At 38.8% G+C, this 17,719-nt stretch overlaps 1 protein-coding gene across 1 annotated transcript; it reads right to left on the bottom strand.

Annotated features, from left to right (window-relative positions):
* Positions 1-1,090: 1,090 nt before the first annotated feature.
* On the bottom strand, positions 1,091-8,419 carry tank (TRAF family member-associated NFKB activator). Its single transcript, XM_040149287.1, has 8 exons — positions 8,203-8,419; positions 7,030-7,171; positions 6,610-6,718; positions 6,380-6,450; positions 5,433-5,491; positions 5,203-5,321; positions 4,269-4,666; positions 1,091-3,589 (listed from the first exon to the last, which is right to left on the bottom strand). Exons 2-8 carry the CDS (start codon positions 7,126-7,128, stop codon positions 3,419-3,421), a joined length of 1,026 nt encoding a protein of 341 aa, XP_040005221.1. The 5' UTR covers positions 7,129-7,171; positions 8,203-8,419; the 3' UTR covers positions 1,091-3,418.
* Between the last annotated feature and the right edge of the window lie 9,300 nt (positions 8,420-17,719).

Genomic DNA, 17,719 nt, shown 5'->3' with positions numbered 1-17,719 from the left:
TTCTCTCTGAGGGATCAATTCACAAGTAAATATAGCTGAAATCACAGCACAGCTGTTTTCTTTGACTTAAGTGTAGGGTGATTTTGTCAGATGACGTCGCGGTTAGAAAATCAGGATTCTAGCAGTGCAGAGCAGCAGCTTGGAAATGGCTTGGGACTAACTGCTGGTTAAAATGTGGCCTTAATGGGCCGCGTTTCACTCACTATTTCACACTTGTTCTATTTTCTGACAACATAAACAGTAAAACGTGAAAATGAGAGCAGCTTTATTGGGAATTCAGCTGCATTAAATTACTAGGTATGTGAGCACAGAGAGTAGGAGAGGAGCAAACAGATAAAAGGGGGATTAGCCACATACTAGGCTTTGACCTAGTCTTGTTTCTTTTTTAACTGTTTACATAACCCATTCTTCTTCCATTTATTATGTTTCTCCTGCTTAATTATTTTAACTTTGAAATGCATTTGTAGACAGCAGGTGCATTTCTAAACTGTTGTAAACAGGTTTTGGTATATAGAGTAGCAGTAATTTAGGCAATCGCAGTTACTGTTTAAAATCCCAAAACTTGTTCTATTGATTTATTATTCAAACCTTTCATGACATTACCACGTGTATATATTCTGCATTACAACACACAGCGACCTATTATTCCACTCATTCTACTTAATAAACACTCCAATACAAATCAGCTCATCTTACAAGCACAAGCTGATTGTGCAGGCCACAGAGATCACTCTGTGCATAGGATAACCTACGAGCTCAAATAAGCAGTGATAGAGTGCTAACAGCTATACCCTGCGTCAGTTTCCTCTCTCTCTCCTCTCTACTTGTAAATGACTGTCCCCTGAAGCCAGTGACTTCCCGTCTCCCCGAACTCTCTGCAGCACCGACTGGTGGTGCAGAAGCACTGCTGATTAGCATGCAGTAATGATGGTGTGCTGGGCTCCATTGTTCTAACACCTCCCCTCTCCTCCGCACCAATCTGTCACCATTCAGTGGGCTAGAGCTGCCTCAAATGCTTCTCTCCACAAATGAGATGGATAATTAGTTGCCCCTCACGAATGCTGCACTCTTCTCACCCCTGATTGCTTTCACCTTCTTGCTCCTGGCAATTTTGACACCTTGTAATCAGCCTGCTACTTCTCCGTCTCAATCCATATCCCTCTCCTTTTTTGTCCTCTTTCCTTTTTTATAGCTCCTAAATCTATTTCAAATGTACTCCGTCTGGCAGAAAATGTCCCAAGGAGAAAGACGGCACATATATCTGATATTTTACTGGAAAGTATTGCAATAACAATGCCTCAGAGCTAGTTCAAACAGTTCACATTACTGTACACACAAGCAAGTAAATGCACAGTGTACAGAAATATACACACACACGTACACAAAAAAAATCCTAGCTGTCAGTATGAGTTTCCTCTTCCAAATAACAATGAATGACAACATAATTATGTGCAAGCAGCTGTTCATGATCCCAGAGAGAAAAGCTTGCAGGCTGCACAATGTTTGACTCTTCACAGATTAACCAGAGAGGATCATTAGTGATAAGTATTTGCCAAAAAAATCTGAATAAATTCACCCCTCAGTGTCCACGATGTGATGTGAAATGTAGAATTATGTGGTTTACATCATTCTAAAATATACATGCATTATGTGTGTCACATTATATAGATAAATAAGTAATATTCACCTTTGTAAATACACAAAATGGCATGTACATTCAGTCTTTTCCTTCATGTAGATGATGTAGTGTGTTTTAGTGGTCCTCTTCTATTTCAGTCTAATGACTCATTAGTAGGGACAGTAGATAGCATTATAACATCACATTTTTACACCCTTTTGAGCTACAGTATTTATAAAAACGTTAAATGCTCCGTGCCAAATATAAGTTAAGGTTGAAATAACAAATCAATCTGTCTATTAGGCAGTATTTGATTATTGGAAGTGAGTTATAATGCCTAACACTTGTAAAGTAAAAAAAAAAAAAGGTTGTTCTCAGCACAAGTGTTACCAACCCATAGCTGAAGGGCTGAAATGTCCTCTCTGCACAACACTCACAGCGTCTCCGTTTCTTTAGACATCACCACACTGAATGGTGAAAATCACTGCAATTGTTTGCAAAGGTGTGAATACATACTGCAGAAATCAGAAACGGATGCTGCTGTTTAGAAAAAGACTCAGGTTTAGTCAAATGATTGGTTTATATACTCTAAAGGATGTACTTTCACACAATGAACAGACAGTGAATGACTTCTCATCTGTTCTATTTCCAAATTATGATTACCTGTATTTCACTGGTCAGTACTTTACTGAACTACTTTAACATTTTGTTAAATTGTCTGTATTTTCATAATTATTAAAATGTACCCTATAAAACTGGCATACCTAGAACGTCTTATAACTACAGTGTGAATGGCATAATTGAGAAAAACGTCATATTATGTTAATTTAACCATTAAATTAAAGTTGCTTACATAAATACACTATAATATTGCATAAGGTAAAACCATTACACAAATAAGGTATAAGGTAATTGGACAACTAATTGAACAATGAGTTTGTGCCTAATGTTATGTGCTGCCATCTGTTTAGACAATTTTAATGAACACATGCCATGCTAACTTTAAACTTATTTCAAAATTATAAATATTTTCTACTCTGCATCAATAATGACATACAGTTGCTTCAAAATATCCCGGTCTACAACATAGAAGAACAACAGGAATTCAAGTGAAAATAGTGCTAATCAGCATGTCCACCATTCGAGGAAAGCCTGATTGCTTGATGTTTGAGTGATTCGATGCATATTGTTGGCATGTCTAATACATAACACGTGGCTGTTCTATGAGATATAAAATCCTGATGCCAACGTAAAAAGGGGGCAGAGCTATTTCAACAGAAATCCTCAAAAATTTAAACGTAGCAAGGAAATCTTCATTTGCCGAAGAATGAATGTCAATTGTTGCATTTCTTAAATGCAAATTATGTTTTTAAATAAAAAATATATAAATACGCTCAAGAAAATAATGTTAATATATACACATACTGTCCACCTGATGTCTTTATAGATGGATACACAGAGAATCCCATTGTGTTTTCTGTTTGCATGTTGAAAACGATTCAAATGATAAAAATGTTGCAAGAGTAAATGTCGGCTTTATTTGCTCATATATACCATATTATGCATCATCGTCACTTACTATAGTAAAATCTCAGCGCAAAACTAGAAAAATATAATGGGCAAGGAAGTGTACCATTCAATTCTTCAATATTAAATAAATGGATTCAAGTCTTATTGCAGTGTCATTTCAAATGCAGTACAGCGCATGTACTTCATGGCAGGCAGGACCATGGCAGACCATGAATACAGTAAAGTTTTGGAGTAGTTGAGGCCTTGGCCCGTCACTCTCTGCTTCCACTGTCAATTGCCAGCTTCATTCTTATGAGAGAAATGCGAGTAGAGGTGGCTGTTCATTCGGTCCTGAGGAACCACAGCGTGGCAGAAAGCACATTTATCAGGACTGCTGCTCTGAGGCGTCGCCAGCTCTGTCCCCACGTCAACTGCATCACACAGCTCAGGGCTCCAGAGAGGCTGCAGAGCAGGATGAACCAAAAAACAACAACAAAAAAAAAACAAACAATATATTATTCATGCTCTAAACAATGCTGACACTAACTGTATTAAAGCATGCTGGGTCACTTGGCCTTCAAGTTGAAGTATCTGTTGCTTTTATGAATAGAAGTGCTTGCCCTCTGTCAACCCAATAGCCTGCACAAATACTCAGCAACACTAAGAGGCAAAAGGATATTCTCAAGTGTTTAATTATCATACTATTTATGTGTTCGTCCAAGCTATCAAAACAGTCACGTCAATTATAGATGCCCATGTTGATGTAATCCAGGGAAAGAATCATATTATAAAAAACTGGACCAACTTTTACTTCTTACTGCATGTCATTCACAACTTTTTATTAGGCATTTATACACATCAGCAAATAAAATCCCATTTAACCATCATACTTGGTTCATCAGATTCAGACACTAATGTGCTTGCATCTGGCTCACACTTTCCAACAAAGTTGCAAAATATAACCAGAGCATCCATGCTTAAGTAAAAAAAGAATCAGCACAAATTACACAGTAATCCATTTGAAGTTAAGCCAGGGGGGGTTTTCTGGACTTCGCACTGTTTCACTCCTCCATTAGCAAAGACCAATCATAAACTAATAATTTGCTACTAGTTTTCTCAGACCTTCTCCTGTGATTCTCACCTGCTGGGGTCCCCGCACATTATCCTGGGAGAGCGAAGAAGATGTTGAGGGGGAGGGGGAGGCAGGGTAGACAAAAGGCATGGGCAGTTCCACGGGCTCCTCCTCTGTCATTGCGGAGGGGACGCTACTGAGAGGCGGCTTCATGGGCATGGTGAGACCAATGTGTCTCTCTGGAGCACTGTTCAGGAAGTCATATTCACTGTCCGCAGAGGGCGGGAATTTGACACTGAGTTTGGTGAGAGAGTCTACTAAGTCCCTGTCCTCAGGGCTGGCGCCGCGGGATGCAAGAGACGTGGGTGGGTGTGGGATTTCCACTGCTAACCTTAGCACTGAGGAAAAGGGTCTCTCTGCCTCTGCTGTACGGTCTGTGCACTGGATGGGCATGGAGAACTGCTGATCTGTCAGATGGCAGAAAAACATGAGATTTTACACAGTTTTTCTGTCTCAGTCAACATGTTGACGTATTTCAGTGCTGGCTTTCAGGACGTTAGAGCTTGGCAATGATTTGAGAAGTTGCACAGACATAAAATACATCTCAAGAGTATTTTTACACTGGTTCTTTCAACATGTATATAACTGAAAAATATTTTTTAATCATACTTTATTTTACTTTAATTATTGTGTAAATAATAACATTATATCATTAATTATACACCCTTTATCCAGAGCCAGCTTCATGCATTTTGTCAGTGGAATTATTAAATGTGTTTATCCATTCAATTTTCACAGAGGTGGCCGGCCACAGTTCGAAAGGACAATGAGGTATTCAGGTGCAGTACTCGATAAGGTGTTGCTATCTAATTACATTAAGGAACAAAGCAAAAGCTAATAAACACCTAAGTTGTTATGACATGTACAAACCTATTTCAATTCAACACAATTTCTTTTAAGTAATTGAATTAAGAAAAACTGGAGTTAGATTCGGTAACAATACCGTTTGAAGTATCGTTTCTTCCATGGAATCTTTTTAGGTGATCTTTTTGTCTTTGGGTTAGAGACCGAATCTGCCGGAATTTCCCTTGAATCACTTCAAATACATCCAGCATGTCCTGGCTGACAAACAAATAAAGAAAGAGTGAGGAAAAAAAAAAAACCCAATCTTGACCTATAATGTCTATGATTGAAGAAAAAAGAAAAAGTGTTTGTGCAAAGAGAGACACATACTAGTCAACGCTGCTGTTGACTGGCAAATTAGGAGCAACAGCAACAGTGCCCATATTCTCCTGAAAAAAAGACACATTGCAATTATAGTGATCATTAACACCAATTATCCAAGGGCTTATTGTTAATACACCTGCAGTTTTATTAACACATCATAAGTTTATTTTTACTAGTGGAAAATGTTTCCCGGCCGGCTGAATAATGAACAGTAAAGCCGAAGCTGCTTAACTGTGCAGTGATATTATCCTCTAGCACCATCTGGTGAAGTAAAAGTGGATACACCTTATTTCACATACAGGATGGATACTCATACAGCAGCAGTGCAATCTTAGGTCCCCCTCAATTGTTTGACTAAATGGAAAACAAATAAATGGAAGCCTGGAAACAGTATATAAGCACATGGGCACTGCATGTGACCAGGCATCAGGGTGAATGCCTGAACAAGGACAGAATTTCCCTAAACTATCATGAAATTATCTGCACACTGCTTTAGAGCTGTGTAAACAAGGGTTGGCAACACTGGAGAGAAAAAAAAAAAAAAAAAAGTTATTTTTGCAGGCTGACTTGTGCTGTGCAGCCAGAGATACTGAGATGCATGAAAAAGTTACGTAAAGGATGATGCTCAGACCTCACAGTCACAAAGACACTGCTCACAATTTGTCCGACCGTATGAATCGCATACGGACCAAGCACATTTTAAGCCTCACAGTTAATGCTATATTCAATGGACACTAACATATTATGTGCCTTTAACATCCTCGTTCACCCAAGTGCAACAACATCAAACAGAAGTACTGTCAACATGTGTTTTTGTGCGAGAGGAAGCTGTATGTATGCTCCTGCGTAATTTCAAGTGTGAGTATGAAGAAAAACCTGTTTTGGAGCCATTATATTGAAGTTTTCACACAGTGTATACACAGAATGAGCACAGTGTAGCGCAGTGAACATACCGGGTACTGTTTTATCCTATAAGCACTGGCCCCATCAAGGAGATGGTTGCAAGGCTCACATTTCATCTCTCCTTAGAATCCAAAACAGTGAAAATTAACAATTTGTACAGGAGGAAACGCTAGTTGAAACAGATTCACAAGTTGTTCAATGACCAGAATGCAAAGCAACGCAAGAGTAAATCATCTTGTCGGCATATAGGCAGAGAGATCACCTGGCATTTCTCACTAACCTGATGGTTGCCTTGTTGCTGACAACTTAGCTTGAAGTTTTGAAATCAACTGCTGCTGGTCCTCTATCTGCTTTTGAAGTGTTTGAGTGTATCCCTCATAATATTCAGTCTGTGAAAATGAATTTTCTGTTATTTATTTATTTTATTTTTTTGGTACCAATATCTGGAATCTGGTCTATGCCTATAAGTCTGTGTGTCACATTTCCATCTGCATATACAAGTATTAATCAAGAAAGGTTTTCTTGCTAATTGACAGTTGACAAACATAAAACAAGTAAACACACTTTCAGCGAGTGAGTTACAAAACCTTTCTTAAAAAACTGGCAATGCAAGCTAAACTGTGGCTTATTATTCATGCTATACTGGTAATGTTTGGCTCAATTCACACAGAGCTGGAGGAAGTTTTTCCTCCTTCGTTACCATTTTCTGCAGCTCCTTTTTAGCATTGTCCTTTTCAATGGAGACCTGGCGATAAGCTTCAAAAGCTTTGTTGAGCTGGTCTCCGATGTTCCTTTCCATACCGTGTGCTCCACAAACATCACTGACACAGCAGACATGAGCCCTATGAGTGAAATTACGAAATGTTTTAAAACATGCCAACAATTTGCGCCAAAAAGGCACACGACAGCACTTTTTTGGGATAGTGAACGAAGCATGGAGATGCTGAGTGATGTTTCTGTTTAACAATATCTCTGCAGACAGCGGTCAACTTGTCCTCACATGCTTTTGAAATAAATAAAACTCATAGAGTGGTGCCAAACTATTTGGTTGATTTATGTAAGATCCTGAGACAATGATAAAACTGTGCCAAAACTGAGTTAACACACTTTGTAATTTCTGCCTACTACCAAACAATACCGGCAGTTGTGTTGGAATATCAACTTATGTGCAAAAGAAAAACTCTATTCACATTTCAACAGGTGATACCTTGTTCTAGTTCTGTATGAAACGATATGCTCAAGATGCTGATGAGCATCCGAGCTACTGAAAATTAATGACGAATAAATGAAATTGCTCAATACATCTGCAATATCTTGCACAACAAATACAAGCCTACTGACATGGACAGTTCTTACCAATTTCGTCTTATCTTGCCCAGTGCCTTTACTGATCTTCAGACAACTTCTGAGCCATTTTAGGACGGTTGCAGCGACGTATTTGTTCATTTTATTTATGTTAGTAGTTAACATGGACGTGTTGAGGTGGTGCATGATAAAAAAATAAATAAATAAAAAAGCCGCCGATGCCAGTCTCACCCAGAGCCGCTCATCAAATACTGATCTCCGTAATAAATGCCACAGCAACACACTACCCGTCAGTGGTACCACACAGCAAAGGCTCCCGAATGGAGCCACGGTAAAGCCTACAGCCTGGGTTGAGAAATAACATCAAGAGTCATGTTGGAGCCTACCGGGACACAGCAGTGGAGCACTTTTAAGTGCCGTTCAAACTCTAGCCCGCACAGTTCCGTAATCTTTGCGCCGTAGGCGATCGGCTAGCCATAGCTCATTCAACCGGCGGTGGATAAAGCGACCGACTGAACAACTCCACAGATTAGTTTGCCTCGCTGCCGGCGACTGAGTTTCCCCTTACCTTCATTCGAGTAACAGCTAAAGTCGAATTTGTTGCCTCGACACCGCCGCAGCGTCGCCGCCTGATCTTCGTCTGCGACGTTTTGTAGAGCCGGGGAGGATATTGCAATGTATGTTTTACATAGCCCAGTCAAGTTGGGAACTTCCCTCGGGGAATCCCCCTTGTCTGTAGACTTCCGCCTTTACTCGACTCTGGCCAATCAGCGCGGAGCTCAGAAAGGACAGCAGGATGGTTAAACTGGTTGAGGGTTCTTCCAGCCTACGCGTCTGCAAACCGATTGCTGTGCATGTTAAAACAGTCTCCAATCGAAAGGGTGTACTCTGCTCATTTTACTCTCCAGCAATTTGTTTTTTCTTTCATTACTGAACTCTCAGCAAGTTGCGTCGAAAGAACTGAGCTGTACCTGGCATGGTTAATCTGTTGGGGGGGGGCGTAGGCAAAAAAAAAACACCAAAAAAAAAAAAAAAAACCCCGTTGGTTATGCAGTGAGCTTGCGAGCTTTTGAGGACTCTGTTGCCTCCTTAACCTCTGGCAGGTGACATTCCACTATTGCACTATATATAATGATAAATTGGAGGCAACAGGACCCCAACAACAAGGACATACAGAATATTACAAAGGAATTATAAATTGTAGCCAACTAACTTTGTATTAATGTTTAAAAAATCATTTAGTAATATGTTATACACTCATAAGCCATTTTAAGTACATCCTGCACAATTGTGCCTATATGATAACTTGTCTGGTGAGATTCTATATTTCCATAATGTCGAGAAATCCCATGAAAACAAAACATAACCAGCAGTGAATTGATCCTACTAACAAGTATTGCCTGTGTAGATACAGATTATTCCTCTGAGCCATGGACATCCATTTTTGTGCGAAAACTATTAAAGGCACATCATAGGCACACATAGTTTATTTTGACTTGATCCCACATACACGTCCTGCTGCCATAAATATCTAACCAGCACATCAGCACATTCAAATCCGCCGCTGAAAGTTGTCCTGACCAGAAAACACTATTTAAACCTGTCTGAGTGACATGTGCTAAAACCGGCCTCACCCAGCTGTTTTAGGAAATTAATTTAGCCTTTTTCAAAAATGAAAGTACATATTCATCACCCATTTTTCTAATATGTTTTAGTCTGAGAGCCACAGACAGGGTAGAAAATATACAAAGTAGACTATAGGTTGGACTAACGCATTGTTGGTTTTATCCTTTTTGTGGAAATTGTTGACAATACTCAAAATATAGAATATTATAGTATCTCACCTTTAGAGCATCCCGCTGAACAAAGTGAAAAAAACTTTCTTAAGAGTCACATGTTTCCTCACTTTTCACATTCATTGTTTTGCTTTTTTGTTGAGGTTATTTCTGTTTTGTGGATATCTAGGTAGTTGGAAAATCTCTATTACTGTTTTGCTTTGTTTTGTTTTTTCACTATGACCTCTCTCGTGTTGCATGGTTTATATTTAAAAAAATATATATTAAATATATTCCTCACAAAATAACTCCCATCTACAGCTTGACCTGAAAGTTCATCAGCAGTTACAAAGTATCCGGTATTCAGAGGTGTGTTTTGCTAAGTTTTAGTGCCCCCTGGTGAGTTAAAAAGAAAAGAAAAAGTAACTTGTACCACATGTGATCAGCTTCTTGTGCTGTGGCACAGACTTATGATATCCCTCATGAGGAAGAAATGTTGAATGATAATGATAGAATATTAAGTTGTTAGGTAAAACTGGGCCACATACCACTTAACACATAACGCTTCTTTTATTTGGCATTGATATAGACTGTTAACCTTAGGTTTGCAAATTGGCAAGGTACATACTTTTTTTTCACTTCTTTTAAAAGTAATCACCCTAAAATAAGGAGGAATGTCTCACTGATATCTCACAGGAAAACACAGCAACTTGTATTTCTCAATGCCTCAGAAATGTTAGTAATTTTCTCACATGTATCCTTTTTCTACTTCTCCTTATTCTTCTTTTGCAGTATGAAGATATGGTAAGTGAGCAGTGATGCAATACTCTGCCCCGGTGACGTCATGGTTAATGCTGTTTGCTGTTTCTGTACAGCTAGTGCTTATACATTTCTCCAGACCTCCCCTCCTTGTTTAATGTGGAGGTATGACTGCACATAATGTAGATTTATATTTCTGATCTGTATCACCTCTGACCATGACTAAATGCACTCATGTCCCAGACTGCATTGTGTGTGTGTGTGTGTGTGTGTGTGTGTGTGTGTGTGTGTGTGTGTGTGTGTGTGTGTGTGTGTGTGTGTGTGTGCCATAGTACTTCTCCCAAACAAAGGGCAACCCAAGAAGTGCTAGTGGCACAAGAATAGACACAATAACCACTAGATGGCAGCTGAGAGTGACTTATTGAGATGAAGTATCTTCTTAACTTCCTTGCAGAGACTTTAACCTTTATGTTATTAAAGATTCTCAGAGCATAGAACCAAGTGAAAAAACTAATTTCTATTGTCCCTCATTGATCACTTTACGTGTCAGCGTGGTATTAGTGTAAAGCCAAAAAGGTGATATCCACAGTTTCCATGTAATATTTTATGTGTTAAATAAATAATAATGTAATGTGCGTTTACAATACAAAATGCTATATATATATATATATATATATATATATATATATATATATTTACATCAGGTACCATTTCACCCAGCAAAATAACATCAGAAAATCCGACTGATGAAAAAAATCAGTAATATTTCTGCAATGCACTCTTTATCAACTTTACCTGCCATGCCTTGCTGAGAGTAAACCACACTAAAGATGAGAAAGGTGCAAACATGATGAGACAGATTTCATGAAAACTCCTGTTTCCTTTTATGTGGCGATCTGCTGTTTGATCTCTCTCTCTCCCTCTCTTTCTCTCTCTTTCTCTCTCTTCCAAAGTAAGCACTGAATGTACTTACTTAACTCTCCCTTGTGTGACTCATAAAGCATAATTGCCTCCACAAAGCTCTGCCATGCATTACAATAGGCTAAAACAATCATGTAGGATGAAAGGCAAGTGTGCCATAATTTCTTTCACATCTCAAATTGAAATATAATATTTATGAATATAAATATATATTAAATATATATGCAATATGTGCATTTCCTGCATTGTGTGTATAAGCACCTCAATAATGCACATATACTAAGGAGTTGAAAAGAAGAAGAAGTGAAATACACTGGGTTCTGAGCATTCATTATCATAAATTACCACGATCAATCTCTGCTACGTGCAGCCACATAAAACAGATAATATATGCTCAACGTACACCATAGAGTGAGCAGAGAGATGTACTTCTGTTGAGAAATTAGTCTCCCAAAGCAATTTTTATCTAATACCCTGATCTCACCACTTACAAGGGGACATCAGTGGTGCAGAAGCCTCATAAATTTCTGCAGAAATTATCTCTGGGGAGATGTGGTGTCCTTTTCCAGTAATACCCTGGGAAAGACATCTTAAAGAGTCTTTTGCCCTTTTTCCATTATAGGACATTGGTGTATGTGATTCATTGAGTGATGTATTCCCACAATCTCCACAATTAGCGGGATGAGTAGACTATTTGTATGCAGAATACCATGGTGTATCAATTGATGTGATCATCTAATGGTGTATTCCCCAGACAGACAAACCCATCATCCTTTGTGATGTGTCAGTGGTGAAAAGGATACTAAGTTTGTTGTTATAGGGGGGCTTGTTCTTGATACACATCACACTGGAGCCTGGCTGGAGCTCAGCAGTAAATCTTGAGCCAGTGAAGGGTCCAACAATGTTTCCTCCATGTCTAGCAAAATAAACAATCTGCTGTAGGTCTGCAGAAACAGGAGATCAGACAGAGGGCAGAGCTGAGGACTCTGGCATGCCAGGGGAGGAGGAATGCAGGGGGAAACACACTGATCAGATTTCAGGAGCCTTGAAGTTGGAGCAGGATGAAAAGAAACCTAGCTATCTAGAGACCCACAAACTATAAATGAAAGTATGAAAAATAAGAATGCAGTTTTTTCTTTGTCCTTCTTTTTCATAAAAATGTTTGGATCAAGTAATTTATTGTGATATTTTTCATCAGAATTGTAGTGCCAAAACTATTAATCTCATTCTGACAGGGTGCAATTTGTGTATATGCCGGAAATATATGAAAATAGTACAGTATAACATGCATAACACCAGAGCAGACCAGTGAGCCACTTTGGTTTCCATCAGAAGCTAAAGCCGCATACGATATTGTTTTGGTTGGGGCTCTGGCCCCAGGGGCTTCCATCCTATTGGAAGAGGATGGGGTGGGGATGACTATGATGAAAAACTGTCAGAAGATTCTGTAGTTTGGAAAAGTTTCCCCAATTAGTCACTATACTCTAAATCTTTATGGGGAATTTTATGATCACCAGCTGTACTCGACTCTTTATTAGACTCTAGGCTGATGTATTTTTTTATGTGCCAAATTCCAGGATCAAAAACATGTAACAGATATATGGAATGAAATTATTTTGTGTCAGATAATTATATTATTTATCTGTACCCCAACAGGGACCTACATAAGATGTTGCTCAAACAGTTTTTGACTATGCAGATAAAACTACAAGAAGACCTTCCTGCATGCTTATAGAATTTCCTGATTAATAGCAAAAGGATGTTCTCTCCCTGTTCCTGTTACATAAGAGCTAAACCACAAACCTCTCATTTATTCAATTGTAGTGTGCATTAGCAAGGTAATGAGCATCAACCTAACTAATTCTAACATCCCTGAATATCTCTTTAACTTTCCTTTGAAGGGTCAGTGAACCATATGTCCTGTTACTTCAAGTATTACTGATTCAATATGATACAAAAAAAATACATGTTCTGTCACTTCTGTCTGTCACCTAATTTTTCAAAGTCTTATTTGCGAGCGAGCCAACAATAAATGACTGTTCGTCCTCAAACGCGTGCATTGATTTCTAATTTGTCAGTATAAGATAAGGCATCCCAGACCTCTGCATAAAATCAATAGTCATGTGGAAAGGGAGGGTCACAGTGGTGTGTGTTTCCCACAGGGGTAGACATTCACCAGATATAAATGTGGTGGGAATATTTGAAAAGCAGATCCCACTAAATGTTTTTAGTTCCATGTTCATGGGAAGAGTTTGGAATCAACATATATTCCCTTAATATTACTGTTCCCAATACTTGCAAACCAAAGTACAGTGTAAGTGTTTTTAAGGGATTGGGTGGACTTGATTAGGCATGTGGGATATTCACAATAGTTCTCATGCCCTATACGCTGAAAAAAGACTGTATGCAAAAGCTTGGATTCTTGTCGTTGCAGTTGTGATATACAGTAGATAGTGTATTTGGTCTCCAGAACATGCCCTTTTTTGCAATTAAATTTGGAACTTAGAGCAAAGCAACCAACTATAGGATAATAGTCTTATGGGGAAGAACACAGGTCGGTTATGTGGCTTTGCAGACTAAAATAAAAAGTTATTGTAGATGGAACAAAAGTGAAAGGGTATATGAGGTTAAGAGGAAAGTCCCTAGCTAACCTCACATAAAGAGCCCTCTAGTACTCTCCATTACTAAAACCCATGAAAAAATTATCAGCAGCAGACTCGGGCCTCCAGATAGACAATTTATACCAGCAACAGGAAACAGATAACCATACTTTTTGGTGCATTAGTGCATCCTCAAACACACTTTCTGAACAGTTATCAGTGAACGGACTTTATAGAATGGGGCCGTTCATTCATGGCAGCTCTTATGATTACAGGGGATGTTAAGATCTATCTGAGAATATTCAGCTGTTTACCGGCTGACCAAACAAGCATTATTGTATAAAAAGTGACATTGCTGGCTATAAAATCAGTTCTTTTTTGGGGGGATTTCTGGCTTATTAGTTACCTCAAAGTAACAGTGCTACAGTGACATGTAAAATGATGAACAAAAATTTGATATCCCTAATTCTCCTACTGTGATCCTCTTAAATGTTATCCCACAGTGGGATTTCTTGGTTTGCCTGGTCAAAAATAAACATGTGTTTATCCTAATAATGAATTTTACAGCACAATTTTAGGCATAACAATTGTAAATGCAGTTTCTGGAGGATGGACTGCGCTGATTTTATTCTACTGTTCTCTGTCAAGACTGTTTTGAAAATTTGAATCAGTATCAAGATTAACACATTTAAGGCCGTGGTGGGAATGTGGACAGTGACATTATGCTGAGGCTGAACAGCACCATACAATGTTTACAATAAAGTTTGGAGAGTTGCCTAGCAGCAGAATGTACACAATGAAACAGCTCAGTGGTGCTGCTCTTTATGTCAGTGTTCAGGCCTGAAAGAACTGCCTTTGTACACATATGGCTCTCATTCTCGGGACATTTGACATGAGCAAAATGAGGGGCAAGCTCTACAATAAAATGTTTCCTGCTGCGGTCAAGTATTTCCTCTAATACATTAGAAAATACTCTGAAAACCTTTAAAGATGTGTGTGAAAATGTTAGACGGAAATGTGAATATAAGCCACCTTATATGAAACCCCTGTATGTGAGGACAATTTTAAAAGCTAGCACTGCAAAAGAAAACATGTTACATTAAGTAGGCCTATAATGTGTCGAACACATTTGTATTTGCAACCCTGTTTTTATAGTGTTTTTATATCACTACATAGAGTGGCTATGAGAAAAAGTGATGTCGGGGATCAATGAAACAGAATTTTTATTTATTATCAAATGCTCAAATGCATGTATTTTCATAAGGCAATAACTTATTTATGAGATGTAATAATGAGTATTCCGCATCAGATGTTTACCGGATTTTCAGTTTGCCTCTTCTGGATTCATAAATTGCCTTGCCACATGTTTTGTACATTAAGACAATAAAAGTCACTTCAAAATAACCAATTATGTCCAAGATTATCTTACAACTACAACAAAGGATGCATAATTACGTGCTAAAGCTGTCTTTTTATATATACATAGCTTCCAAGTGTTTTAATGCTGTGTAATCCTCATAACTCTAAGGATTTACTCACCTAAACAAAATGATAAATACAGTGTTCAGAGTGCATTGAACTTGGCAAACGATGACACAGCCACACTCACCAGGTGATGATATCCAAATTCTCTTTTACCGACGGATCATGTACCACAGGGTGTGACATTCCCATGGGTCCTGTAAGAAACACTATGAAAGATCTTCAGTCTTTTCAAACATCTAACCATAATATATAATGTATTTCTTAGGCATTCAAAAAGATAATTCTCAACTGTTGATTATCACATAGAAGCAGTAAAGTGACTCATTAATTTCCGGATCACTGAGCAGGGATGTCATGAACACCACCCCCACACCAAAGCACTTGAAATTAAAGACCAGAGTTGTGACTGTGGCCTTTTTTTCTGTGTGACACACACACATAGGCACTCTCTTTTGTGGCTAATTTACAGTTAAGAGTCAGGGGAAATGAATCTCCTGCTGCCAAAGAGGGGTCACATGCCCCAACCCTTCCATCCAGGCAGGAAGGTAAAGAGCTCTTATTAAAAAGCTTCATGGAGCTGCTGAGACTCTCTGTAACACAGATTGTGGCAGTGCCACTTCTCAGGAATCTAACACAGAGAGGAAATGAGGAGAAAAATCTCTCTCTGCCTTTCACAGATTGAGCTGTGAGACTGTAATTGTTGTTATAAACTGTGAGGACCAAACAGAGAGCAACACTTTCTACATATGCCTCAGAGTTATTTGCTGGTAGAGACAGTTTCCATTAGTTAAGGGAAGAGTGAGACCAGGAAGGACAAAGTCCCAAAATAAATTCAGTCTCTTATTTCCCTTGAAAATACCCAGTGTGTGTGTGTGTGTGTGTGTGTGTGTGTGTGTGTGTGTGTGTGTGTGTGAGTGTGAGCCTGAGTATCTGTGTCTATGGGTTTATGTCTTGTAATCCGTGTACGTGCCTGTTTAAGTGATTATGCATGCGCAATCTAAACCTGTATCTGTATAATGCAAGGAGATCTTCAGGAACAGCTTCCTGGATATATGTTTGTTCCTTTATTGGCAGAAGCTGCCCTTTGATAGCAAAACAACCTGCCTGAAGTGACTGAATGTTATATTGCATACACAGTAGGCTTAACATTTATTGAGTGAATCATTTCAATTCTGGTTTGTCTAATGGAAAGCAAAGGAAACTGTTTAATTACAGTATGGATAAACCTTCAAAATTATTCTACCTGTGATAATAGTATTATTTTTAATAGCTACATGTTTAGGTTCATTTAGTGCTACACAAACACGGGGATCAGAGATAACCTTTCCTTTCACTGGTTCATAAAAGGTGGTGTTTCAATTGCCTCTCTGTCTACCCTGCCCCCCCTTTAGTACCCTGAGCAGAGTGCTGAATCAGACCTCTCTCCCTTTCCTCTAATGCTGACCCATTGACTCCCGATGGCCTGGTGAACTTCTCTACATGCTCTACTGGTGACCTTTGGTTTCATTGAGGTTGATATATCACAAATGACACCAATGTATGCAAATTGTGTCGATGCCTTCAGTAGGGGACACTGATGTGATGGTGGGCTCACAAGGATATTTTCAGTGATCACTAAGGTTTAGGGCCCCCTCTTTTTTCATTACACAGCTAAAGCAGAGTATCTCTCAGCTATCCTCCCTAGTTATTGCACATGTTTGGTTTGATGCATTAGTGAAAGTGACAACGTTGATGATGATATTTAATTTGGATCATATCTAACTTTTTTGTTTTAGCTGACATTGGTGAAATAAAACAGCTTCCACTCAAACTGAAATCAGGAGGATCAACTGTTAAGCCAGACTATCAAGGCAGAACAAGGCAGTGGTTACAGCGTGGCATGGTGCTTTTACCTTGCTGAAGGTCGACGTTAATTCACATTTTCTACCACCACTCTTGGTTTTCCAATCAGCAGGTGACAGTGGTGGGTAAATTACCTTTGATTTATACCCCAGCCTGTCTCTCTTACCTGCTCCAACAAAGACCCATACACACAAACAAACAAACAAACACACACACCACCGCAACCACCCGTCACTCACAGTAAGAGGTTCATACTAATAATCCATATTAAATGCCACCTTTTAAACAAAATTGTACTCTACAATGATACACAATCCTTAAAAGATCAGTTAACCTGATTTCCCCTGGTTTCTAGCCATACATAAAAGCTTTTTTGGAGGTTTAGGTTTTGCGATATCCACCACGATATCCGCCACAAGTTAAAATGCCTTCATCACCATTGTAGTGGTGAGGTGGTGGGATGAGTTACAAGGAGGTATAGCTAGAAAGAAACGTTCCCAAAAGTACAGTCTGTTCATTTAATTAGGAAAATGGGCTGTTTGGTGTGACCTAAGCTACAGTCTGTTTCATCGTATTTAGAAAGTTGATGCAGATACGCTTGCGTGTAGATGTATCTGGTCATTTTAATTCACATCTAATTTTAAACGTACATCGATGCGTTTGCAGCATCTCTTAAACTGTGTAAACACGGCACGATCTTTTT

This window comes from Xiphias gladius, chromosome 16 (assembly GCF_016859285.1).
Source record: "Xiphias gladius isolate SHS-SW01 ecotype Sanya breed wild chromosome 16, ASM1685928v1, whole genome shotgun sequence".
Classification (NCBI taxonomy): Eukaryota; Metazoa; Chordata; class Actinopteri; order Istiophoriformes; family Xiphiidae; genus Xiphias; species Xiphias gladius.
This window is presented reverse-complemented; position numbering and strand designations above follow the sequence as displayed.

What these genes read in the sequence shown, in the direction of transcription:
- tank (XM_040149287.1), bottom strand. Translation starts at nt 7,128, where the DNA reads ATGGAAAGGAACATCGGAGACCAGCTCAACAAAGCTTTTGAAGCTTAT. An exon ending in AGCAACAAGGCAACCATCAG is followed by an intron (nt 6,451 to 6,609) that starts GTTAGTGAGAAA and finishes TTGGATTCTAAG; the next exon opens with GAGAGATGAAATGTGAGCCT. An exon ending in ATAGGATAAAACAGTACCCG is followed by an intron (nt 5,492 to 6,379) that starts GTATGTTCACTG and finishes TCTTTTTTTCAG; the next exon opens with GAGAATATGGGCACTGTTGC.